At 41.9% G+C, this 27,387-nt stretch overlaps 1 protein-coding gene across 3 annotated transcripts; it reads left to right on the top strand.

Moving 5' to 3' along the window:
* The first annotated feature begins 184 nt into the window (after positions 1 to 184).
* Positions 185 to 27,387, top strand: slc22a13b (solute carrier family 22 member 13b). 3 transcript variants are annotated; one of them, XM_080549267.1, is made up of 10 exons: positions 185 to 934; positions 7,354 to 7,457; positions 8,905 to 8,957; positions 11,187 to 11,355; positions 23,985 to 24,105; positions 24,731 to 24,825; positions 24,968 to 25,182; positions 25,703 to 25,811; positions 25,940 to 26,149; positions 26,299 to 27,387. In XM_080549267.1, the coding sequence occupies exons 1-10, from the start codon at positions 560 to 562 to the stop codon at positions 26,372 to 26,374; spliced, it is 1,527 nt and encodes a 508-aa protein (XP_080405393.1). In that variant the 5' UTR covers positions 185 to 559; the 3' UTR covers positions 26,375 to 27,387. The 3 variants fall into 3 exon arrangements, with proteins under 3 accessions (XP_080405393.1, XP_080405392.1, XP_080405394.1); XM_080549266.1 differs by having other exon boundaries at positions 8,905 to 9,059; XM_080549268.1 differs by lacking the exon at positions 7,354 to 7,457 and having other exon boundaries at positions 8,905 to 8,959.

Raw genomic sequence — 27,387 nt, 5'->3', positions numbered from 1 at the left:
TTCTGTAGCATTTTTTTTTACGTCATATTGTATAATGCCTGTACTATAATGACTGGAGGAGGGTAACTAGGTCCATAACCCGCCCAGTCAGAAAACAAGTCACCCCACCAATCACATACGAGTAACTTCCCTGGTTTGGAGCAACAACCTCCACATCTGGCACTAGTCTCAAAGTTCCACTGGCACGTGCATGCGTTACAAAGTCCTTTGACGAGCTGGGGTGACGCACGAGACTGCCTCATGGAATGCATGTAAAGACATGAAAAAACGATATAGAGACACGACAACATTTTACTTTGGAACAAATATTTTCTTGAGTCATTGATATTTTATGTCATGTAGACCTAAACCTTTTTCAACGATGGGATATTTTTTTCTCCATGACATTGTAGCGCTCGATAACGTGTGAGTGCGCGTTTGTTGGCATCAAGTTTAAAACATTTGTTTTTCTGCATATCGATTTTCTACCGGTTGAGAGCTGTTTAGACTTACAGTGTAGTTGACAACTTTTTGTCAAACATTACTTGCTCCAACCTTAGTTAGCAGTAGTTATTACAAGATGAGCGGATTTGGACAGGTACTCACAGCGGTCGGCGAGTTTGGTGCGTTTCAAAAGCGCTTGCTGGCGGCAATATGTATCCCCAACCTCTTCACCGCCTTCCACATGTTCAGCCAGGTATTCACAGGTCTGAACTTCCCTCATCACTGCAACACTGACTGGATCCTGGTCCCAGGGTCCAATTTGACTGCTGAACAAAAGACAAATCTTACCCTTCCAGTGGACAAGGATGGAGAATATGATACCTGTTACATGTACACTCCGGTGGATTGGGATTTGGAAACAATCGAAGCACACAGGATTAATACGACCACGAAGTGCATGGAAGGATGGGATTACGAGGCATCCAAGGGCTCTACCAGCCTGGTGACAGAGGTACAGTACGGGCTGCGCGCCTGCTGCCTGTTAGGTGGGGATCTTTTTCTGTGGGGCAGGTTATGGTAGTGAAGGGAAAGCTTTCAGACATAGTTACAATTAAAATCCCTTCAATTAATGATACTAGGATGTTTATACAATTGTGTTTGACTTGGCTGGTAGCCAAGAATTTTGTTGTTGTTGATGTCATGTCTATGATTGCCACGCCCCTCAGGCCAGTTCATTCTGTAATAAAGCGTGCTCGAGTGAAGACCTGAAGTTCGACGTGTCGTCCCCCGTTATTACCTATTGATTAGATTCTGCAAGGTCTAGTAGAGATTCAACATTGGCGACGAGGAGAAACATGCATTTGTAATTACAAGAATCAAGTTTAGCTAGTTAGTATGGAGAAAACCGGGATCCAACATTTCGCATGCTACACAGAGCCAGCCACGCTAGGTCCGAGATGGAAGCGTTGGCTAACTTCGTTCGAGCTATATGCGGACGGAAAAGGGCTCATCTTGGATGACGATTCACCTAATACGACAAAGCAAAGGAGACGTGCACTATTACTACATCTAGCTGGACCAGACGTTTAGGATGTTTTTTCAACTTTACCGGACAACGGCAGGGCTGGACTGGGACAAAAATTAGGCCCTGGCATTTTTGGCCCAGACAGGCCCACCCCAATCGGTCGGACCACACCCACCAGCACAAAAATACTTGCCTTATATACTCGTCTTATATACTGTGCTGTACAGTCATATGACAAACTGTAGTATTCCCCCAAACCACTACAAAGACGACTACATACAGTAAGCAATGGTACCAGTGCAAGTAGACCAGTGTACTCAGTGATCAGATTCCAGAGCGAATTTACGAACGCAGCCTTGTTGTTCTAGATTTTTTTTTACATTTTCAACCTATCATTGCGCTTTAGAGTAAAACAAAGCACGCAACTGTCGCGTCTATCTTTTCATGGCAACTCTACATTGTGATTTACAAGGGATATTAACTAATATTAAGTAATATTATTACTTGGTTACATTTTGCAATTGATCCGCGGTACACATGCGTGCCGAACCGTGGGGGGCGATCCGTTACACCCCTAACAGCTACCTATATTTTCCTTACCGGGTCAACGGTTACAGGCTGACTCGGCCCGCTTCTTCTGTATCCTCTCTATCCTCTGTATCTGTCCCCTGCTCCCGCTCCTCCCTGCCAGCCTCCTCTTCAACCCTAACCCTAACCCTAAACCTCTGTATCTGTCCCCTGCTCCCGCTCCTCCCTGCTAGCCTCCTCTTCAACCTGTTGCTGTTGCTGCTGTGGTAAACTTGAGGGTGCAGCAAACATGTCCCTAATGTTTACACATTTGGCAGCAAATTTCTTTTTGTTTCTTTTTGTTTTTCTCCCTAAGTTTTTCCCAGCCTCCCTTCCGTTTTAGTGTGCTTTTGCACTCCATCTCTCTCAGTATCTATCTAGTAACTATCCAGGCTAACTAAATTTATTTTGCCGGCCGGCTCGGCCCGAAACTGAGACGGAGGTCTGGTGCTGCGTGCGTGCGTGACCCCTGACCCCCCCCCCCCCCCCCTTCTGTCTGTTGATTGGGCCAGGCCAGTGTCTGTATAGAAAATTGACCAATGGGCCGCTGTCCCTGATTTATGGGCCGTTCAATGGCAGCTTTCGATTTATGGGCCGTTCGATGGTAGCTTTCGGCCGGGCCGGCTGGTAAAAAAAATAAAAAATAAAAACGGCCCAAAACTACCGCGGCCCACCGGGCAAATGCCCGGTATGCCAGATGGCCAGTCCAGCCCTGGACAACGGTGATGCAACGGACTACATGAAGACGGTCGAGGCTTTGAACGCCTACTTCGTGCCCCAAGTCAACACAGCGCTAGCAAGGTACGCGTTTCAAAAGATGCACCAGACACCAGGTGAGACAGTGCAGCAATTTGCTACACGCCTGAGACAAGCTGTGAGAGACTGTGGATATGGGGGAGATTCTGATAACCAGATACGGGATGCAATTCTAAGCAAAGGAACATCAGAGTATCTGCGTAGGAAGCTTTTGGAAGAGGGTCGTGTATTGACATTAGCAGTCACAATGGAAATAGCTGCTCGTTGTGAGAGCATCGAGGAGCAAATGGCTGACATGTCATGCACAACGACCGGAGCTACATCGGAGACTGTTAACCGAGTTGATCACAATGAAAAAAAGGGATGGCAAAACTGGAACGAGAAAGGTAAACCGAACAGAGACAATAGAAGTGATGGAAAGTGTTACAGATGTGGAAATTCTGATCACATTGGCCGAGATCCAAAATGCCCCGCACGTGGCGTGACATGCCACAAGTGTCAGGGTAAAGATCATTTTGCAAAGGTGTGCCGCACTAAAGGTGAGAAAGTGAAACAGAAAGTTAACAATGTAGAAGAAGAGGAATACTTTGCATTTGCCATTAATGACAATCACATGTCAGAGAGACTAGATTTCTGTGTGGGGGGAGTGAATATGAAAATGCTCATTGACTCTGGCGCAACAATCAATGTGATGGGAGAAAATGTGTGGGAAAATGTGAAAGCAGAACACATTAAGTGTCATTCCTATGTCCCTAAGACAGAGAGGAAATTGTACTCATATTGTTCCAGTGAACCATTAACTGTCAAGGGTGCATTTACATGTAATGTGTCAATAGGAAACAAAACTGAACATGCAGAATTCATTGTAATCAGGGGGAAAGGTGAACCACTGCTGGGAAAAGACACAGCGATGAGACTGGGCGTCCTGAGAATAGGTGCCGACATTGCTGCTGTCACAGAGACAAAGCAAACACTCCAACAACAATACCCTGAAGTGTTCAGTGGAGTCGGGAAACTAAAAACAAGACAAGTTAGTCTACACATTAACCCAGAGGTTAAACCAGTAGCCCAGCCACTCAGGCGAATTCCATTTCACCTCCGGGGGGCAGTAGAGTCCAGAATAAAAGAATTGGAGAATTTAGACATTATTGAACCAGTGAATGGGCCCACCCCGTGGGTGAATCCGGTCGTAATTGTCCCAAAACCTGGAAACGATGTCCGACTCTGCCTGGATATGAGACGGGCCAACGAAGCCATAGTGAGGGAACGCTTCCCAATCCCCACTGTGGATGAGCTACTCCAAGGGATGAATGGCTCGACCATATTCAGCAAGTTAGACTTGAAATGGGGCTACCACCAACTCGAACTGACTCCTGAATCGCGTGAGATCACCACGTTCGCTGTGCACAACGGCGTGTACAGGTACAAAAGACTGTTGTTCGGTGTATCATCTGCTAGCGAGCAATACCAGCACGAGATAGCCAATACCTTGGCTGGAATTGAAGGGGTTGAAAACATATCCGATGACGTGATCATACATGCACGTGACCAAGCCATGCACGACAAACGACTGCACGCCGTTATGGCGAGACTCAGAGAAGCAGGATTGACACTAAATCCAGAGAATTGTCAGTTCAACATGGACAGACTAATTTTCATGGGAATTCTGTTGTCAGAGAAGGGCATTGGTCCAACAGAAGAGAGGGTGCGAGCTGTGACAGAAGCACGGGAGCCAGAGAGCGACACGGAGGTGCGTAGTTTCCTGGGGCTGGTCGGATACAGCAGCACATTTATCCCTCAGTTTGCTACAATGTCAGAGCCACTGAGACGCCTGACAAGGAAGGACACGCCATTCATATTCGGGCCAGACCAGAAGCAAGCATTCAGTGCTCTTAAAGCAGCGCTCGCCAGAGCGACCACCCTTGCTTATTTCGACAAGGACGCGCCGACGCAGGTAATAGCTGATGATAGGGCAGCTGAGAGACACTGTAAAGCCTGCCACGGATGTCAGATAGTGGCTAGACCTGACCCACCTGAACCGCTGAGACCCACACCGCTACCTGATGGACCCTGGCGGGATGTCGCCATTGACCTACTGGGGCCTCTCCCGTCCAACCACTCCATTTTAGTGGTAGTAGACTATTTCAGCCGGTATTATGAATATGACGTCATGACCACAACCACATCAGAAAAGGTCATAGACAGTCTGGAGTCAATATTCAGTCGACATGGACTGCCAGTCACAATCAAGACTGACAATGGACCCCAGTTCAGATCTGAACAATTTAGACTGTACTGTGAGGAAAACGGCATCACACACATCAAAACCACACCGAAGTACGCTCAGGCCAACGGAGAAGTTGGGCGTCAGAACGCGTCACTGATGAAGAGGATTCGGATTGCTCAATCAGAGGGGCTGGATTGGAAAAAGGAACTGAGAAAATATGTGACAATCTACAGGAGCATCGTCCATCCATCCACAGGTAAAAGCCCTGCCGAACTGCTTTTCAACCGAGAGATGAGAGGAAAGCTACCGGAACTGATTGAAGTGAACACAGATCAGGAAGTGTGTGACCGTGACGCTGAGCAGAAGGCAAAGAGTAAGCTGTATGCTGATACACGCAGAGGAGCACAGCAGTCAGAGGTCAGTGTCGGTGACACTGTTCTCCTGAAACAGGACAAAACTGACAAGTTCTCTACCACATTCAACGCGACACCACACAAGATCATCAGTAGGGCCGGAAACAAAGTGGTAGTGGAATCGCCAACAGGAGCACGGTATTCGAGGAACACCACCTTTGTTAAGAGATACGAAGGAAAAGGACTGAAACAAGGGACATTCCAAGAAGAGGAGGACACACAGGAAACTGAGGACACAGAAATCAGAGAGGCAACAGAAGAACACACACACGCCACTGATAATCAGAGTCCACAAGCTGAACATAACTATGACACACAAATACAGACAGGCCGCAAAGGATCAAGCGAACACCCAGTAGACTGTCTGACTATGTTTTGAACTTATTGAAGTGAAGAGGATTCTCAATGTGTTAAAAAAAAATAAAAAAAATAAAAAATAAAAAAGAGTTGTACAATGTAATGTGATACACTGATTTTGAATTTTCAGGAAATAATTTGGAAGATACAGTGATTTATAATAATAAGAAAAAAATGTTACCTGATGTTATACCAGCTGACCATTAAGAAGTGTCAAAGGATATTTTGATAATTACTGAAATATGATTTAGTATGCAATTTAGCTACATTAAGGTTAGTATAATCATCAGCTGTGTTTGTTGGTTAGTAAGAGTTTAATGCCAAGAAAAAGGGGGATGTCATGTCTATGATTGCCACGCCCCTCAGGCCAGTTCATTCTGTAATAAAGCGTGCTCGAGTGAAGACCTGAAGTTCGACGTGTCGTCCCCCGTTATTACCTATTGATTAGATTCTGCAAGGTCTAGTAGAGATTCAACACTATCAAACATAAATCACAATGTCTCCCCTTATTAAGCCCTTACAACAGTCAGTTCAGAGCCACTTTGCCAGGGCCTCAGTTGTGTAAGTGCATCTGTATTTGAATCAGGTGATAAGATAAAAACACGGTACATTTACTTCAAACTACACTACATTTACTTGTGTAAAATGAAAAGTGAAAAATAAAGTGGAAGATGCAAAGTTCAAATAAAAAAGAAAACTGAAATTCCAGGGCTACAATACAACAGCAATCACACCAAAAATGTCTCACTCCTGAGGGTTTTGGTCCACCCTCTGGTCTGCATCTGGTCACATCTAATGTCTTCCCTGGCAATGCATCTAGTCTATTTCATTCCATTGTATATATTCTGCTACAGTAATATGTTCTAGACATTTCAATATGATTACTGCAAATAGTGAAAATACCACCGCTCATCCGTTATCAGACTTTGCTGAGGTTCTGGAACTGAAGAGTATCAATAGAGTGCAACATAACAGCATCTGCACACTCAAACACTGTGCAAAAAAACAGTTTATTGCAAGCTTTCTGTCATATATGATAGGAATATGATTACTGCAAAATTGCACCAAATAATTCAGTTTTGAACGTGTTCTTCACAGTTTTGAACACAGTGGTTTAACAATGAAAAAATGTGTTGCAAATACATAGTATTTTGCAAGTGGGGGAGTTTGAATGAGTGTTATGGCATTTGGAGAACGTAGTCATTGAATGCATTCTGTATGAAAGCAATGCACAAATCACAGAGAAAGAGTCACAGTTTTGTTCACATGGGTTTCTGCTCTGCTGACTGTATGAAGAGTTGTGAATCTGTGGTTTCAGTATTGAACACTGTGACTTAGCGACCGTAAAAAACTGTAAATAGACTACTCTACTCTACTAAATAGACTACTCTACTACGTTATCCAAACTGTTTGCCAGCTGTACTGGGGGATGTTTTGAATATATTCTCTGATCTTTAAAATCAAATAGGCCTACTGCATGCTTACTCAAAGTAAGTCAGTCATGTTAGCAAGCAGCATGCCATACTGTTATTGTGCACCGTGTCTCTCTTTCAGTATCCCAATGACCTCCTCTTCTTTCTCTTCAGTTTGACCTGGTGTGTGACAATAGTGGCCTGAATGAGGCGTCACAGTCCATCTACATGGCTGGCCTTCTGATTGGAGCCCTGGTGTTTGGACCAATGGCTGACAGGTATGGGCTGAAAAACATTGTCCTATTATCCAACATTGTGGATCGATCCCAACATTGTGGAGCAATCGCACGTCCCTTCCAAAGTACAGAGGAGTCAAATATGCTCAAAGCTGCCAACATGTTTACAGTTTTTTACGGTCGCTAAGTCACAGTGTTCAATACTGAAACCACAGATTCACAACTCTTCATACAGTCAGCAGAGCAGAAACCCATGTGAACAAAACTGTGATTCTTTCTCTGTGATTTGTGCATTGCTTTCATACAAAATGCATTCAATGACTACGTTCTCCAAAATCCATAACACTTCTCTCATTCAAACTCCCCCACCAACACATTTTTTCATTGTTAACATACTGTGTTCAAAACTCTGAAGAACACATTCAAAACAGAATAATTTGTTGCATTTTTGCAGTAATCATATTCCTATCATATATGACAGAAAGCTTGCAATAAACAGTTTTTTGCACAGTGTTTGAGTGTGCAGATGCTGTTATTTTGCACTCTATTGATACTCTTCAGTTCCAGCACCTCAGCTAAGTCTGATAAGGGATGAGCGGTGGTATTTTCACTATTTGCAGTAATCATATTGAAATGTCTAGAAAATATTAGCAGAATATATACAATGAAATGAAATAGACTAGATGCATTGCCAGGGAAGACATTAGATGTGACCAGATGCAGACCAGAGGGTGGACCAAAACCCTCAGGAGTGAGACATTTTTGGTGTGATTGCTATTGTATTGTAGCCCTGGAATTTCTGTTTTTCTTTTTTGTTTGAACTTTGCATCTTCCACTTTATTTTTCACTTTTCATTTTACACAAGTAAATGTAGTGTAGTTTGAAGTAAATGTACCGTAACTTACTTTCTGCAAAGATACTGAAAAAAAAGGATAAAAGCTAGAATACTGTAAAGGATAGAAGCAAAAGATAGAATAAAGGATAGAAGCAAATTGCGGCATTTCTGATTCATTCTTGTTGCCTAATACTTTACAGTTGTACAGTCAACTATTCTGTCTATATGATTACTATAAATCAAACCATTTTATAATGAAATATTCATTCTTGTGAAAATCATTCAAATGTTCCCTGTTGTTAGTGTTTTGTAAGTCAGAATGTTATGAATGACTGTGTATGTTTCTGAGTGAACATTGTTGCCAGTGTATGGTTGAACGAGCTTCTTTTGAGACATGAATGAAGTGATTGGCCAACATGAGTGTTACTTATGCAGACTGTATGAAGAGTTGTGAATCTGTGGCTTCAGTATTGAACACTGTGACTTAGCGACCGTACAAAACTGTAGTAAAGAACTCTTAATAAAGAACTCTTCACACGGTCGCAAAGAATTCAAGTCACCTTCAGCTTAATAGCCCTTAGTATAGTGATGTATAATATATTATTATATAATAGTTCATTTCACGGTATTAATAAAGTCTCTTTCTTCTGGCAGGTTTGGCCGTCGCTTCGTGGTTCTTCTCTCCCTGCTTCTCCAACTGTTGTCCGGTGTGGGTGCAGCTTTCTCACCCAACATCTATGTTTACATAGCACTTCGATTTGTGGTTGGCTCCACGATTTCAGGGATCTCCATGAACACATATGTTTTAGGTGGGTGCTTGTAGCACCCTATAATGTAATAATTATAACAACCTAGAATGTAATAACACCTGATAATGTAATAAAATGTCCACTTAACTCCATCGAAAATGTAATAAAACCCAATAATGTAATAATTGACCAATAATGTAATAAAATAACCTGACTGATATTGTAATAACATGTTTACTGATAATGTAATACCTTATTACATTATTGCGAATTTATTACACTTTCAGGTGGGTCTTTTTTTTTTTTAACTGATAATGTAATACTTGACAGATAATGTAATACTATGTTCATTTTCAATCCAGAGTTCTACATTTTGTTTTTTAAGAATCTAAGACTGTTGTATACGCTGGATTTAAGAATCTAAGAATCTTATTTACACTGGATTTGAAGATTACTCAGGGACATGAACAAAACCTTTGGAAACTCTTCATTTGAGGAGGGTATACAGTGGGTGCGGAAAGTATTCAGACCCCTTCAGTTTTTCCACATTTTGTTGTATTATAGCCTTAATTTAAAATGGATTAATCAATCCACACACAATACCCCAGAATCACAACAGGATAGTAAACATGATTGTACATCTCTGATAGTTAGTAAACTTTTTAAAATTGAAATACTAGAAAACAATATTAAAATGACTGATGATGAATGATGAATTATAACTTACGTGAGGAAGAAAATAGTAGTATACACGTTACTGTCCATCTTTATGACTTGCACACAAGCATGAAGTCACACTACTGTAAACAGCTTTTTAAAATTCAAATTCAAATTGTAACTGCCCTCCCACATGCTCCCCAACATTCAAAATGGGTCAATATTGGATTTATTTATTTATTTTAAGTTATGGTAAAACTCATTTTTCGGGGAGCTGCCATCTTGGAAATATGCAAATTATGGGTCCAGACACACCCAATTATAAATATAAGCATTCCAATGTGTTTCTAATGGCCAAGAAACATAAATAAGACAACAAGTTTTTAAAAGTTATAGCCAAAACCTTTTTCGGAGGGCGACAAATATTGATTTGGCCGCCATGGCGACCCCAGTGGTCGCTGGCTCGGGCGCCCTGGCTAAATCATTAGAGCATACTCTGAGCTACATCTGGGCCAAATTCGGTGCTTTTGCACAAATATGCACGAACATAGCCTCATATAGCCCTAAGGCCCCCAACTAGTGTGGATTGATGGCAATTTCTTTTTTTTTAATCCATTTTAAATTGATTCTATAATACAACAAAATGTGGAAAAACTGAAGGGGTCTGAATACTTTCCGCACCCACTGTACATATGCATTCATTCATTCAACACCTACATACACACTTACATGACACCTGACACAAACATAGGCCTACATGTCCACTCATAAATTGTTGTTATATCACTTTCATCATCTTCCTCTGCATATGCAAGTCTGTAATTTAACCCAGTAGTCATTCTGTTATTTCAAATCCAGTGTAAATAAGATTCTTAGATTCTTAAATCCAGCGTATACAACAGTCTTAGATTCTTAAAAACAAAATGTAGAACTCTGAATTGAAAATGAACATAATATTACATTATCTGTCAAGTATTACATTAGCAGTTTAAAAAAAAAAAAGACCCACCTGAAAGTGTAATAGATTCCCAATAATGTAATAAGGTATTACATTATCAGTAAAAATGTTATTACAATATCAGTCAGGTTATTTTATTACATTATTGGTCAATTATTACATTATTGGGTTTTATTACATTTTCGATGGAGTTAAGTGGACATTTTATTACATTATCAGGTGTTATTACATTATCAGGAAATTATTACATTATAGGGTGCTACAGTGCTCCATACCGCTGTACACCCGAGTTGTCACTGTGTCATATACACAATACAATACACAAACACAAACCGAGACACCCTGGAGTTAACAGCAAAACAATCCTTGAAGCGGAAGTTTACCCTAAATCAATTGAACGTTTTTGGCCCTTTCTTCGGGAAACACACCTAATTCAATTAAACAACTCATCACTGTCTGAAATATAGACAGTGATTATGTCAACCTGATGTGTTAGATATTGGTGGATCTGCACACCCTACTTGATCACCTGACAGGTACAAACCTTTGCTATACATGTTTCCATTCTGAAGGGGCGGAGTGGACCGGTACCTCAAAGAGGGCCCTCTTCACCGTCTTTTCTCACTGTTTCTATGCTGTTGGACTGATGGTGCTGTCAGGGATCGCCTACGGGGTCCGCAACTGGAGGACCCTGCAGCTGGTCCTCTCTGGACCCGTCATCATCCTCAGTGTCTTCTTCTGGTAAGGCTTTTTCTTCGGCGTATGGTTAGTTGTTTTCCTCTCCACTCCACCAGGCTCGGGGCAGAGGGGCTACCCTTTTACCACCCCGAGACCTGGTTGAGGGGCTCACCCGGGCTATATTTCTGGACACCCCTCCAGAAGCCACGTCATCGTCTCGTCATCTAATACCGACAAACCATGCATCCCGTTGGGTGGGTGGTACACCGGGCAATCCAGGATAACATGGTCTGCGGTTTGGTCCTCTGCGCCACACTCGCACAACGCATTTGGGGCCAAGCCCCATCTGTGCATTGATGAGCGGAAACGCCCGACGCCGGTCCGGAGACGATTGAGCCTCACCCAGGATAGCCTTGGCAAGTCCATCCCGAGGGGCTCAGGGCCGGCGACTGGGATGTGGTGGCGGAGTTTGGAGGTGTTAGCCTCCCACTCCGCGCGCCACATATAATCCGCCCATCCTGCCGCACTAATTTTAAGATCTCTGCATTGCTGCCTGAGATCCTGTGCGGCAGGCACAAATGGGTGTCTCGACTTGAGACAGTGATATAGTGAGTTATAGTGAGCCTATCATGGAGCAGATGGTTATTAAGCTCCACGGCCCGGCAGGCGAGACGTGCTGTGGCTCCCATGCGGTGGAGGCCTGCGGGCTGGATAGCACGGGGGTAGGACGCAGGCATCCTGTCACAATGTGCAAGGCTTCGTTTATAGGCGAGTCGATGAGGCGGGTGTGGGCACTGCGACACCATACTGGGGCGCAGTATTCACTAGTTGAATAAACGAGGGCTAGGGCTGCCGTGCGCAAGGTCCTTGCGCCGGTGCCCCAGCCCGAGCCAACCAGTCGCCTCATCAACGCCACACGAGCTGTTAACTTCTTGCACAGTGACTCGAGGTGTCGGCGAAACATGAGCGTCCTGTCCAATGTCACGCCGAGATAGATTGGCTCAGCGGAACATGGCAGGGGAGTTCCATCTAGGTGTACTCTAAGCTCACGTTTAGCCTCCCTGTTGTTAAGGTGGAAGGCAGCCGACACCGTCTTTGCCTCGCTAAGCTTCAATCTCCATTTCCGGAAGTATGCCACTAGTGTCTGCATGTCCTGGCTCAGAATCCCCTCCACAGACTGCCAATTTCCAGCAGAGTACACCACTGCGAGGTCGTCTGCATAGGCGTACTTCCGCGAGAGTGTGTTGGGCAGGTCATAGGTGTAGATATTATAGAGGAGGGGGGCCAGGACCGATCCCTGAGGGACGCCGTTCTTAAGGCGTCGAAGCCTGCTTAGCTGTCCGCAACCGGTGGTGAGGGTAAAGCTGCGGTTACGGATGAGCTCCATGATCATTCTGACCATGTGCCGGTCCGGCATCAGGCGGAGCAGCTTGCAGGAGAGGCCGCGATGCCATACGGTATCGTAGGCAGCCGTCAGGTCTATGAAGACGGCCCTGGCCTTCTTTTTTGCCGAAAAGCAATCCTCGATGTCTTGAGTCATAAGGGTGACTTGATCTACGGTCGACCTCCCGCGTCGGAACCCGGCCTGCTCACGTGGGAGCAACGGGTCGACAATTGGTTCGATGCGGGCGTAGATGAGACGCTCGAGGATCTTGAAGGGGATGCATAACAGAGAGATGGGACGGTAACTCTTAGGGTCCCCTTCAGGGTTATTCGGTTTAGGGATCGCAACAACTAGGGCTCTTCGCCAGATTTTGGGGATCTTGAGTTGGCGCAAACAGGAAGTGAGGAACGCTCTCAGCCAGGACTTCAAGGCGGGTGCGGCATGGAGAATAAGCTCTGGGCAGATGGAATCAGGCCCCGGAGCTTTCCCTGGCTTTAGTAAGGCTGACCTTTGATCTCTACAAGCTTCTCTGCTTCTGCAGGGGCCGGTTGCATAAAGATAGATTAAGACTGGTCTAAGCCTTAGACTAGTCTTATATTCTCATAAAGATAGATTAAGACTGGTCTAAGCCTTAGACTAGTCTTATATTCTCATAAAGATAGATTAAGACTGGTCTAAGCCTTAGACTAGTCTTATATTCTCATAAAGATAGATTAAGACTGGTCTAAGCCTTATTCTTATATTCTCAGGTTAGTCTTTGACTTAATGCAACTGGCTGTTGCATAGAAAATAAGACTTATTTTGAGGTTAGAAAGTTAGCCTCCTTCCCCCCTTGCTAAGCTTGATTTAAGAGCAGTGTTGCTATGGGAACGAGCTAGTAGCTAGCTAACACTGTTTCGGCCGCCATGTTTTTTTTTCTTCTGTCAAGTGTCTTATTTGACCTAGAATGCATTGCGTGACAGGCTATCTAAGTCAGTCTTACTTTAGTCACTCATAGGCTAGCTTTCTGCAACCGGAACATTTTAGAGTCTATAGCAACACTGACTTAAAGTGAGATCTAAGACTGGGTCTATCTTTATTAAAGTGAGATCTAAGTCTAAGACTGGGTCTATCTTTATTAAAGTGAGATCTAAGTCTAAGACTGGGTCTATCTTTATTAAAGTGAGATCTAAGTCTAAGACTGGGTCTATCTTTATTACAGTTTTTTACGGTCGCTAAGTCACAGTGTTCAATACTGAAGCCACAGATTCACAACTCTTCATACAGTCTGCATTAGTAACACTTATGTTGGCCAATCACTTCATTCATGTCTCAAAAGAAGCTCGTTCAACCATACACTGGCAACAATGTTCACTCAGAAACATACACAGTCATTCATAACATTCTGACTTACAAAACACTAACAACAGGGAGCATTACATAGTTTGAATGATTTTCAAAAGAATGAATATTTCATTATAAAAATGGTTTGATTTATAGTAATCATAGACAGAATAGTTGACTGTACAACTGTAAAGTATTAGGCAACAAGAATGAATCAGAAATGCCGCAATTTGCTTCTATCCTTTATTCTATCTTTTGCTTCTATCCTTTATTCTGTTTTATCCTTTTTTTTCAGTATCTTTGCAGAAAGTAAGTTACGGTACATTTACTTCAAAGTACACTACATTTACTTGTGTAAAATGAAAAGTGAAAAATAAAGTGGAAGATGCAAAGTTCAAACAAAAAAGAAAAACAGAAATTCCAGGGCTACAATACAATAGCAATCACACCAAAAATGTCTCACTCCTGAGGGTTTTGGTCCACCCTCTGGTCTGCATCTGGTCACATCTAATGTCTTCCCTGGCAATGCATCTAGTCTATTTCATTTCATTGTATATATTCTGCTAATATTTTCTAGACATTTCAATATGATTACTGCAAATAGTGAAAATACCACCGCTCATCCCTTATCAGACTTAGCTGAGGTGCTGGAACTGAAGAGTATCAATAGAGTGCAAAATAACAGCATCTGCACACTCAAACACTGTGCAAAAAACTGTTTATTGCAAGCTTTCTGTCATATATGATAGGAATATGATTACTGCAAAATTGCACCAAATAATTCAGTTTTGAACGTGTTCTTCACAGTTTTGAACACAGTGGTTTAACAATGAAAAAATGTGTTGCAAATACATAGTATTTTGCAAGTGGGGGAGTTTGAATGAGAGAAGTGTTATGGCATTTGGAGAACGTAGTCATTGAATGCATTCTGTATGAAAGCAATGCACAAATCACAGAGAAAGAGTCACAGTTTTGTTCACATGGGTTTCTGCTCTGCTGACTGTATGAAGAGTTGTGAAACTGTGGTTTCAGTATTGAACATGGTGACTTAGCGACCGTAAAAAACTGTAATACAGTTTTGAACACAGTGGTTTAACAATGAAAAAATGTGTTGCAAATACATAGTATTTTGCAGGTGGGGGAGTTTGAATGAGAGAAGTGTTATGGATTTTGGAGAACGTAGTCATTGAATGCATTTTGTATGAAAGCAATGCACAAATCACAGAGAAAGAGTCACAGTTTTGTTCACATGGGTTTCTGCTCTGCTGACTGTATGAAGAGTTGTGAATCTGTGGTTTCAGTATTGAACACTGTGACTTAGCGACAGTAAAAAACTGAGATCTAAGTCTAAGGGCCAATCCCAATTCACCCCTACGGCTTCGTTTTCACCCCTATGGCTTGATTTGCGCGTTCACGTTTAGGGGGAGGGCTATCCCAATTCATATTTCATCGAGCCATGGCTTCATTTCGAGGCCTAACTATGGCTTCATTTCGACCAGACTAGCTTTGAAGCCGTAGGGGTACGCTACCCCATGATTCCAGGATGCATTGATTGATTGATTGAACACTTTATTAGAAGATTTGCAGAAGTAGGTACATGAAAGTACATATTACATACAAGGTCAACTAAAAGGATAAAAACCCAAGAAAGCCACTGGCTTATTTCAATTGGGGTCCTTGATTTTCAATTCATCGTTACATGTAAGACAGACAGGAAAAGAAAAAAAAACTAGTACTATCTACAAGATAATACAGACAAATAACTATTACTATCTACAAGATAAAAATACATCCATCATGGGAAGAACAATACTAGATATACAATACAACAAAACATCAGGTATGTACAGCGGGTAGGACAGGTGGGGACATACACCACAGGTGGGGGCGGGGGACAAAACACAAAGTATGTACAGTGGGTAGTTCGGGTCTTTTAATCTGATTTTTGATTTAGAGGGTCCAGTTACGGATTGCAGCCTCCTGTAAATGTTTTTTGAGAGTGGTTTTGAAGGTGGGCAGTGTTTTGCACTCCTTTAAGATTATAGGAAGGGCGTTCCACATTTTTACTGCATAGTTTGCAAACGAGTTTAACCCCTTGTTTGTGGTGCAACGCGGTTGAACGTGGTTCGTGGAGCTTCCTCTGGTGTTGTATGTGTGGACGTTGTTCACTTTTTGGAAGTATGTTGACAGGTACTTGGGTGTCTTTGTGGTGTAGCGTATCTTGAAGACCAGGCCCAGTGCAAGCTGCTGCACTCTGTCAACTACTCGTAGCCAATCAAGGCTCAAAAAATTAGCAGCGGTTAGATGTGTCCTAGGGTTGAGGCCTAGCAGAAGCCTAACCAGTTTATTTTGGGCTGTCTGGAGTCTTGTTTTATGGGCCTTTGTGGTTCTATAGTACCATGATGTTACGGCATAGTCGAAGTGACATTGAATGAGAGCTCCTGATAGGGTCCTCAGTGTGTTTTTACTGACAAGTGAGGATATCCTGTACAACAGTGGTCACCAACCTTTTTAAGCCCAAGATCCCTGACCTCGGCCTTGGTGAAGGCAAGATCTACCTATTGAAGCGTTGAGAGAAAAAGACAGCCAAGATAGTACTTTAAACTTAATTACGTTTATTTGCCTGTATTTTAATTAGATGCAATGCATTGGTCCAACATTAAAATTGATGCAAAAAAAAAAAAAAGACTGTATCAAGCATATCAGGCAGCTGTCTTGCTTTAAGAATTGTACATAACTGAAATTCAATTCAAAGTTTGATTATGTAATTTCATTACAACACAAAAACATAAAGGCATGGAATGATGGAATGGAGGAATGTATGATAAAATCATTTTGTTCATAGTAACGTTAGCTGACATTCTTGACATTTTGACACTTGACTGACTTAATTATTATTCTTACTTATTAACATTGACAAACATATTTACAATTAGCATTTTATAAAGTAGAACTGTAATGTGTACTTTCTCAGTCAGTGCTAAGTGCAGTCATCTTATGCAGCATCACTTTTCCCATCAAAACAAAAGTAAAACTAATGTGTACTTTCTCATATTATTAACATTGACAAACATATTTACAAGTATAGTATTTTATAAAGTAGAACTGTAATGTGTACTTGTGTCTCAGTCAGTGCTAAGTGCAGTCATCTTATGCAGCATTACTTTTCACATCGAAACAGTCATGTTACTCACTCAAGTCAGTGTGATGGTTGTGACTGGATACTGTCTACAAGTGCTTTGTAGTTTGGCTCATAGCTACTGACTGCCAGTCTGAGACAGTCTGTGAGGTGTCTGTCAGTAAGGCGGCTCCTGTACTTTGATTTGATTATTTTCATCTGTGAAAATGACATTTCACAGAGATATGTGGATCCAAAGTAGGCACTCACTCTTAGTGCACATGCAGTGAGAAGAGGAAACTTCTCTCTGCTGACAAGTCCCCAAAAGTCACTGTCCCTTGACCTGGCTTTCAGCTCTATGTCATTTTGTAAATCAACCATCTCCATGTCAACTCCACTTGGCAAAGTAAATACTTGCTGGAATTTGGCTGCTACCTGCTCTATATCAATGGGCACAAATGGGTTTGAGACAAATGCAGCAATATCTCCCATGACATCTAACTCACCAAAACGCCGATTGAACTCTGTTGCCAGTTTGTCCAGGGGAGCACAGTACTGCTCAGGGGGAAAAGCATCATTGTCTTCCAAGGCCTGTGCCATTTTCTCCAGGTTGGGAAAGTGTGTCAGCCTCCCATTCTTTAGGTGTGTGTGGTCCAAACACCGAGCTTGGCCTTGAACCCATTTACTGCGCTTATCATGTGGGGAAGGTGTCGGTCTTTTCCCTGCAGCTCGTAGTTGAGTGCGTTCAGTTTTGCGGTTATGTCTGTCAGGAACCCCAGGTCCAGTAGCCACGCATCGTCTGCCAGTTCCTTGTGCTCCTCGTTCCTTGTAAGTAAGTAGGCCTAAGTAAGTAAAGCTTTATTTATATAGCACCTTTCATACAAGAAATGCAGCTCAAAGTGCTTTACAACAGGAATAAGAACATAAAGTGAATAAAAACATATATAAAAACATATACATGCATAGAATGAATATAAAAGCAGGGGGAAACAGTAAAAAGAAAAGGTAAAGATCTGACTTTCCACACCAATTTAAGTCCTTTGCCTATGAAAATATTTACTACCACTTGCCTTGTCGACAGGAACGTCTTGATCTCGGGCAGCAAGTCGACAAATCGCTGCAGCACTTTGCCGCGACTCAACCACCGCACATCAGCATGGAGAAGCAGGTCTCCGTAAGCAGCGTCGAGCTCGTCCAATAACGCTTTGAATAAGCGGTGCTGAAGCGCTTTCGCTCGAATCGAGTTGACTAGTTTCACCACCAGTGTCATTACATGGGAAAAGTCCAACACCTTACCAGCCAAGGCCTGCTGATGGATCACACAGTGATAATTGACGAAGGAGGGAAAATCAGGGTCATTACGACACAGTCCAATAAATCCATTGCGCGCACCGCGGATTGCTGGGGCCCCGTCAGTAGTAATCGCCACTAGTTTATGAATGGGTATGTCATTTTCACCTACATATTTTTTTAACTCATTGTAAATATCCACACCCCTCGTTTTCTCCTTTAAGTGCAAAAGAGTGAAGAAATCCTCCTTTGTTGTAGAATCCTGGAAAACCATTTTGACAAATGTTTTTTTTGCGAGTCACATAGCAGTACTATTCTCTTATCTGATTGGTCACTTTCATGCAGCATTTGCGACACAACAGTTTGCTAGAGAGAGAGATAGAGAGAGAGAGAGAGAGAGAGAGAGAGAGAGGTATCTTTGTGTATTTATAAAAAAATAAAAAACTTTTATTTTTATTTTTTAAATGTTTTATTTATCAATCAAATATCTACAGGGAAAGTCTCAAAGATCTACCAGTCGATCGCGATCGACGGGTTGGTGACCACTACAGTGTACAAGAATCTAGTTCTATGGTTCACTTTTTTGATTACTTTTGCTGCCATTTTATCTCCGGAAAGATTTGCCTCAAAGATGGAGCCCAGGTATGTAATATCCTCTTTTCTTGTGATATTAATGTTACCCACTTTTATTTTAAAATGTTCAGCCTTTCTGAGTTTAGATGGGGATCCGTATAGGATGGTTTCAGTTTTACCTAGGTGTATTGATAGTTTATTGTCAGCTAGCCAGATGCATATTCTACTCAGTTCAGTGCTTAGCGCTTTTTCCACCTGCAATATGTCCCTGTCAGAGACCAGCAGAGCCGAGTCATCCGCGAACAGGAACAAATTGCACTCACATGCTGATGACATGTCATTCACATATATTAGGAACAGTAAAGGTCCCAATATGCTTCCTTGTGGAACGCCGCAGGTCACTGGGAGGGGGGGGGACAGTGTTCCGTTCACACTAACCACCTGTTCCCTCCCCTCTAAGTAGGATTGCATCCAGCCCACCGATGTTCTATCGAACCCAATTGCTTTCAGTTTATCTAACAATATGTGGTGATCTACTGTGTCGAAGGCCTTCTGGAGGTCCAGCATGACCATGCCGCAGTACTTGCCCGAGTCCACCTCATGGTTGATGTGGTCGTTCAAATAGAGAAGGCATGTGTCAGTGGAATGGGATGTTCTGAATCCTGATTGAAATTCATACATCAGATTTTTTTCGGTAAGGTACCTATCAACCTGTTCATAAACTATTTTTTCCATAAGTTTCGAGATGGAATTAAGAATAGAAACAGGTCGGTAGTTGCCTGGGTCTAATTTGCTTCCTTTTTTATACAGTGGGGTTACCCTTGCTATTTTAAAGTCAAGGGGGACGTGTCCCTGTTTGATGGAGAGGTTTATTATGTGGGTGATGATTGGGGTAATGGAGGCAGCTGAGTCTTTTAGAAATCTGGCTGGAATATTGTCATGGCCCGTGGCCTTTTCTGAGTGTAGAGCGCCCAGCTTTTTAAACACCTCATCGTTTGACACCATGGAGAGTTTAAAATCATCTTTGCGTACACCCAGTTTATTGTAGAACGCACGGATGTGCTCTACACCATAACGCCCTGAGTGGGGTGGTAGATTGTTAACTAATTTAGTGGCTATGGTTGTAAAGAAAGTGTTTAAGCACTTAGCCACATCCAGCTTGTCTGTAAGGAGAGAATCTCCAGATTTTATGCTGATGTTTGTAGACCTGGTTTTGAGTTTTTGACTGCAACCTAGTTGGCTATTAAGTAGCTTCCACAGGTCACGTGGTTTGTTTAAGTTTTCTTCGATTTTGTTATCGAGGTATTCTTTCTTAGCAGATTTGGTCATGGTCATTACCTGATTGCATAGTTTGTTGCATTGTTTTTTAATTTTCTCAAAGTGGGTTTTGTGATCTGTTTCACTAATTTTGATTTGCATTTTTGAACTTCAGAGCATTTTAGAGCATCAGTTTGCATTGCGAATCATCTACAGAAATGTTATGTCGCTCTATTCAATGCGGAAATGTCATTTTACTTTCTCTGTAATTACTTATTAATAAAGATTAATAAATCGCTTTTATGTCGGTGCTGTGTCTAACGTTACAGTAACGCAACGCTGCATGACAGTCGAGCATTTCAGAGATGTACAATCATAAATCAATTATTACCTGTGGCGTTTGACAGCGGATGATGGTACACATATGTAAAGTTATCTATCAAACGTTCGGCTGACTTGTACATGATGCGCATTTTTACCTATTTCCATGTAGCGGCAATCTAATCAGAGCAGTTGTTATTAGGTAATATTATTAATGGATTGTATCATTCATTTGAATGCATTATAGACCTTTTCTTTATAACAAGCACAACAACAACAAAACGTTATTATGCCGATGTGCTGTGTGTCTAACGTTACAGGCTGCATGACAGTCGAGCATTTCAGAGTTGTACAATCATAAATCAATTATTACCTGTGGCGTTTGACAGCGGATGATGGTACACATATGTAAAGTTATCTATCAAACGTTAGTTTAATGTCATTACAATGCATTATAGACCTTTTCTTTATAACACGCATAACAAAAAAATCGCTGTTATGCCTGATCACTTCCATTAGACACCGGAGCACTCATATCTGCGCGTTTGTCACAGGCTGACAGTCACCCTGTTCCTCTGCCCCGGCAACTGACCCATAGAAATGTGCGCGATTAACATTTCAGAGATCAGGGCAGTGGCGTAGCGGACGGGCCCGCAAGCGACGCACCGCGGGGGGGCCCCAGCCACTAGGGGGCCCCCTAACATTGGATCCACATTTATTTTTATTTTTTTTTATAATTTAAAAATATATAAAACAAAGAAAATAAGTGGCCCTTCATTGTGTCAACCTTAATTTTAATATATAGGCCTATATTAAAAAATATATACATGGTTAGCCGTATCCAATAGCAACATGACTTTGACGTCACACGTAGGCAGCGAGACACAAGGAAAATGAGCAAGCGAAAATACAATACAAAGTACAATAAGCATTCTTTAGGTGGTGATAGATTCTCTATTCGGACATTATAGCCGCTATATGTGGGACTGTCGGTCCGATATTGTAAAAAAATCCAATAAAAAATGTATGTTTACGGAAGTACATGTCTCAAGTATTATCTCGGCGGTTAGTCGAGTGAAAGAAAAACAACATACAGATGATAATTCACACAATATAATACCACGAAAGCGTACAGCACTAAACAATAACATTTATTTGGGCAGCATCATACTCAAACTCAGGCAGAAAGGCAGGGTCCGGCCAGGTTCACAGTCACAGGCTGTCAGTGCATCATACAGGTACATAATTCAGCATGGTTAGGCTATATATAGCTGTTTCTTTTTCTATTCTACTATTCTATTCTACTTCTGCTGTCTGCGTCTCCCTGGGTATTCCTAGACCAGATGGCAAACAGTAAAGAAATGCCACAATATACCAGGACTTAAGAAACGAGATGTCCAACAAAGGATTTGACTAACCCTGGCCAATTTTACGCAACAAGTAGACTCTGATGCAGCGGAGACAGGGTTGCCAGATTGGCTGGTTTTTGGTGGATTTAGAAGTTTTTAGATTGATTAGGTTGGAAATTCTCAATCCCATCTGGCAACCCTTAGCGGAGAGTCTACAGATATGTTTACAGATATCACACTGCTGTGCACACCACACTTTGTTAAAATAAATAAAGCTTGTACTATTCTACTTATAATACATTCTACTGATGTAGTGTAGTCTACCATTTGGTTTTAGTTATAGGCTATTGCTCTCACTTGTTTGTACCTTTTGCTAAGTCAAGCATTTAGAATGTAGAGTGCATATTGCGAAATTTCGCAACGTCAATAACGCATCGGCCTGTAAAAAACGTTTTTTTTTTTTTTTTTTTTTTTTACTCCGTTGCGAAAGGGCCCCCGCCGCCACCTTGCGGGGGGGCCCCGGGATTTTGCGCTACGCCACTGGATCAGGGGACGTGCCGTCCATATAAGCAGAGTAAGCAGTGCTTACCCAACGAAAAAATAAAAAAGGACCGTGAAAATATTAAAATAAAAGTGCATGTAACCGTTTGTTTGTTTTCATTAAAAGAGTCGTATTTTAGGTCCCAGGGCAGCAGGAGTCATTCATTTTGACGTTGCATTTTTAGCGCCACCTGCAGGAGTAAGCACTTCCTACTCTGCTTGCATTGCGTTACATTATAAGCACTTCTCTCTCTGCTTTCCCTCGCGTACATTCGAATGCGTGAACATTTATTATTTATTTTTTTCCGATGCCTCAGCCCGCTGTTTAATGTGGCCAGGGTAAGCATGCTTACAGCCAATCAGTAGTTCTTTCATTCCGATAAGAGCTACTGATTGGCTCTTATCACTTTCAAGTTCACTTAACATGTCACCTCTCGCCCGGCAGAATAGCTTATGCTAGCTAGTTCAAACAATCTAAATAATAATAATCAATAAGGATAACTTGCTTGATTTTGTGAATATGGACATTACTGTCAGCGACCTAAAGGGATTTCGTAGACTGGACTGGACTGGAAAAACAGAACTACTGGCTAAATGCCGCCCGAAGCCACCGCTCACCGATCTTCACACCCAGAAAGGGAGAGTCGCTAGGGGGTGGTATGAGCGTGGTATGAGCGGTTTATATGATTTATATGATTCGCGAGGCTGGTGGCGATCTGTGCTTGTTTATATGGTTTATGAGTGGTTTATGAGTACTGCTGTGCTGCTGGTTAATCAATCGCTGAGATAGGCCTAATGTCGCTGTCCGTGCCATTGGTTCTGGACCAAAAGTGTTTGAGAGAGATAGAGAGGGAGGGTTTGTGATGTGATGTCAAGTGCCTGTGTGACAAAGTGTGAAAAGAAAGTGTGTTGTGAGTTTACTATGGAGGATGGAAACGGTGTGTGTCTGTGTTGTGCGTGTGTGCGTTTGCGATGTTGAAACTGGACTTGTAGATTTCAGCAGGCTGGCTACTTGAAAAGATCTTGGTTCAAAAAAGATGGAACAATGAGCACCCCTGATATAGTCGAAACTGGCAACTGTTTTTTTTGTTTTTGGTAATCTGATCACACAGTGACACTACAGTTTATTAGCGGGTTCTAGGGCATAAAAATTGCATTTCCTTGAAACTGCGTTCACTGATATATGCCTGGAGCAAGTAAAACATTCGCCGGGTTTGTTTGCGCGAGCACGACGACGCTGCTAGATCCCGGATATTTTTCCTGTGTGCAGGGAGAACAACAGACGGCGCAGGCGCCAGACCAGACTAGATGATCGTGAGTGAAGATATTACCGTACGCGCCTGTCGATCACCCGTACGCTTTGATAATATCTTCACTCATGATCATCTAGTCTGGTATCTAGCAGCGTCGTCGTGCTCGCGCAAACAAACCCGGCGAATGTTTTACTTGCTCCGGGCAAGTAAAACGGCGTTACTGTCGAACCCTGCTGTTGGTAGACTCATCCCTGACTTTTGTGTTGGTCTTATGTGCATGTTAGGATTCTCCCTGAGTCTGCTCGCTGGCTCATGACCCAGGGCAGGCAGGACGAGGCTCGCAAGGAGATCCAAAAGGCTGCCAGGGTCAATGGGAGAGACGTCCCAGAGGCTCTGCTGGACAAGGTGATTTCCACCATCCACTGTAATCAATGTCTTTGACTTAATTCACACATTGATGTCAATCGAGGATTTGTGATAAAACAATGACAGTACACATACAGAAGCTACATGTGTATCAATTAAGCAATATCACACGAGAGGGAGTGCTGTTATACTGAATATCAGTACGGCTGTGATTCGGTCGTAGGTGATCACACCGAAGATGATCACAGCTGTGAAGTTCTACAGCGCGATTTATTAGTTAACAGTAATAAGCGACAACAGATTATGATTTGTTTGTTTATTTAATCATAAAAATAAACAAAAAATAGTTCCACAACTGAACTTCAAATGGACTGTTGCCTAGTAAACTGAACACAAACATGTAGTCTAATTAACGGTCATTTAGTAGAACATCTGTGCAGCGGAGTGATACATATAGTTAAAAGTCCCAGTGCTGTTATACTATATATTATTATCAGCACTCATGGAATGCCTCTTGTCCAATCAAATTACTTGGTCTGAACTAACTGTTGTATAAGTTAAAACATGAGCTTATGACAGCACAAAATGCACCATTTTAGTGTAGACATTTACTAAACTGTGTTAATGACTGCTTTATGACAGACTGATGCTTCTCTCCCTTTAGCTGGAGGCTGAGAGCACGGCCAAAACAGGCAGCATGTTGGACCTCTTCAGAATTCCCTACTTGAGAAAAAGAGCTCTCATTATGAGCTATCTCTGGTCAGTATGAGCAATGACCCTGTATTTGGCAACCTATCTTTAAAATTACAATAGCATGACACTCAATCTAACAAATGTTGGAATCATTTGATAACAGCGGTAAGTGTGAGATGTTGCACACTTATTCCCCAAAACCATCCAGGTTTGTAACCAGTTTGGTCTACTATGGAGTGAGTCTAAACGTGGGTAATTTTGGCCTGGATATCTACCTCACACAGCTCATCTTTGGCGCTGCAGAGCTTCCTGCTCGCTTGGGCAGTCTGCCTCTCATTGAGCGCTTTGGGAGGAGGATATGCCAGGCATGTGCCCTGTTCTTTGGAGGAACAGCTTGTCTTGTCATTCTTGTTATTCCAGACAGTAAGTGCCTGCCTCCTTTAATTAGGGTTCCCGCGCTGGTCTTAAAAAGCCTTGAAGTCTAAAATCCAGCAATCCAATCTATAAGGCCTAAAAAGGGCTTAAGTTTCAGTTATTAGGTCTAAAAATTAGGTGCTAGGTCTTAAAAATGAGATCCTGCAAGGAAATCAGTGCGACCACATCTATTTACGCGGAAAGTCATCAAGCTGGAACCAAAAAAATGCCAATTCGCTTCCTTTTTTGTCTGTATGGCAGTGAAATTCCTAATCTCATCACCTCAAGGATGACAAAAAGCTATCATATGGTGTCGCGAATAGGTCTAAAATTCAATTCAAAGAGGTAAAAAAAAGGTCTAAAAAGGTCTTAAATTTCACTTGTTGAAACTTGTAGGAACCCTGATCAATGCAGATGATGAAATAACTGAAAATAATAACTGAAATATCTGATTTTCCTCCTGTATGCAAGTAATATAATCATAAATGGATGCTGGTTATTCTTTCTTACTCCTTTCTCCTCCCCCCAGACCTTCCAGTTGTGGTAACAATCATCGCAGTATTGGGGAAGTTTGCTCTAGCTGCCTCTTTCTCCATTGTCTATGTTTACACAGCTGAAATGTACCCCACTGTTGTAAGGTGAGGTCCCATCACTAGGCAACGCTAATTTAAACATTTGCTGTTTCTCCTCACTATGTAATTTCTTGATACATAATTTCTGGACACTAACATGAGATCCCTGGTCTGTGTGTGTTGAACCCTGGCAGGCAGAGCGGTGTAGGTGTGAACTCTATGTGTGCACGCGTGGCGGGTATTCTGGCCCCTCTCATCAAGCTCTTGGAGGTTTACCACCACGCCATCCCCATGGTGATATATGGAACCCTACCCTTTATTGGTGGGGGGCTGTGCTTCCTGCTACCTGAGACCCTCAATACTGAACTCCAGGACCACGCAGACATCCCTGTGGAGAAGTCCATGTGAGTAGAAACTGTTCAGATACCTGTTTCTATTATTGTAGTTATACAATATAAGGTTGATACAAAGATTTGGAATATCATGTGTTTGCAGTACATTTGAAAAGCTTTATAAGCAAGAAGAATGTAACTCTTTGTTTTTGTTTTTTCAGAACACCTAAGATGGAAAACAACCACTGCTACATTGAGGGCAAGAAAGCAAATGACATACAGATCACACAACTGTAAATGATGATAATTCTGTTTGATATCTTTGCTTACACTTTACAAATATGGTATTTTTACATAAGCATATGTTCATATCAGGTAAATGTAATGAATTGACAAAACTGTTACTAGTAATTATACAGTAATTCATCATTTACATTCAATTAGTTATTTACCATTTTGTAAATTAAACCATTTTTAATGATCTATTCCAATAAGTTTTATGATTAATTGAGCTATGAAATAAATGCATTTCCTGCATTTTCACAACCAATGTTCTTTTGGAAATTGAGAAACTCAATAAACTCAATATTTTTTTGTTTTTGTTTTCATAATAATGTATATTTAGCCACATTTATGAATCAAAATATGAATATGAAAAAACTGATCAATTGATAAAAGCAATGTTTGCCACATAGTGGCTTTTGCCTTTTGAGAGGGGTAGGCATATGTAAGCTTACAGTACTGCTTGAGACGGTTCAGAACTGCCAAGGGATATTATGGACACCCAAGCAACAATACAATATGAATACTAAACAGTATGCAATAGGGTTAGATTTAATAGATTTAATCATTCTTCACAATTGATCAATGAGAACATTGTTGTTTCTCTTTTTGGCTTTAATTTACCTCATATTGGAGTAAATGCATTATACTTACTATACATTCACGAATTACACCTCAACCTAATAAATATAAAGTTATTTGCTGGTATATCATTTCGATAAAAAATATTGTTTGGGATCAGTAGGCGAGGCTGTCTATGATTCTGTTAACGGTAGATTATTAAACTTTTCCACTCAAATATGGTTTCCATAGCCCCAGAGCTGCTGCAATCCACCATGTTGTCATGGTTTCCATAGCTGCTGCAATCCACCATGTTGTCATTGTCACTGTAATGTCAAATGAGAGCACAACAATGATCAAACTTTTACTGAAGACACATTTGACAAAACCTTCACATACAGTATAAAATATATTTTAAAAAACCATCAGACTTTATGTCCTGGCTATATCTATACAAGAGTCTGTGT

Source organism: Nansenia antarctica (assembly GCF_963989245.1).
Source record: "Nansenia antarctica genome assembly, chromosome: 19".
Lineage (NCBI taxonomy): Eukaryota > Metazoa > Chordata > Actinopteri > Argentiniformes > Microstomatidae > Nansenia > Nansenia antarctica.
The sequence above is the reverse complement of the archived record's forward strand: the minus strand, read 5'-3'. Positions and strand labels throughout refer to the sequence as shown.

Coding starts and splice junctions, on each gene's coding strand:
- slc22a13b (XM_080549266.1), top strand. CDS start 560: ATGAGCGGATTTGGACAGGTACTCACAGCGGTCGGCGAGTTTGGTGCG. Junction 7,458..8,904: donor TTTGGACCAATGGCTGACAG/GTATGGGCTGAA, acceptor TTCTTCTGGCAG/GTTTGGCCGTCGCTTCGTGG. Junction 11,356..23,984: donor ATCCTCAGTGTCTTCTTCTG/GTAAGGCTTTTT, acceptor TGTGCATGTTAG/GATTCTCCCTGAGTCTGCTC.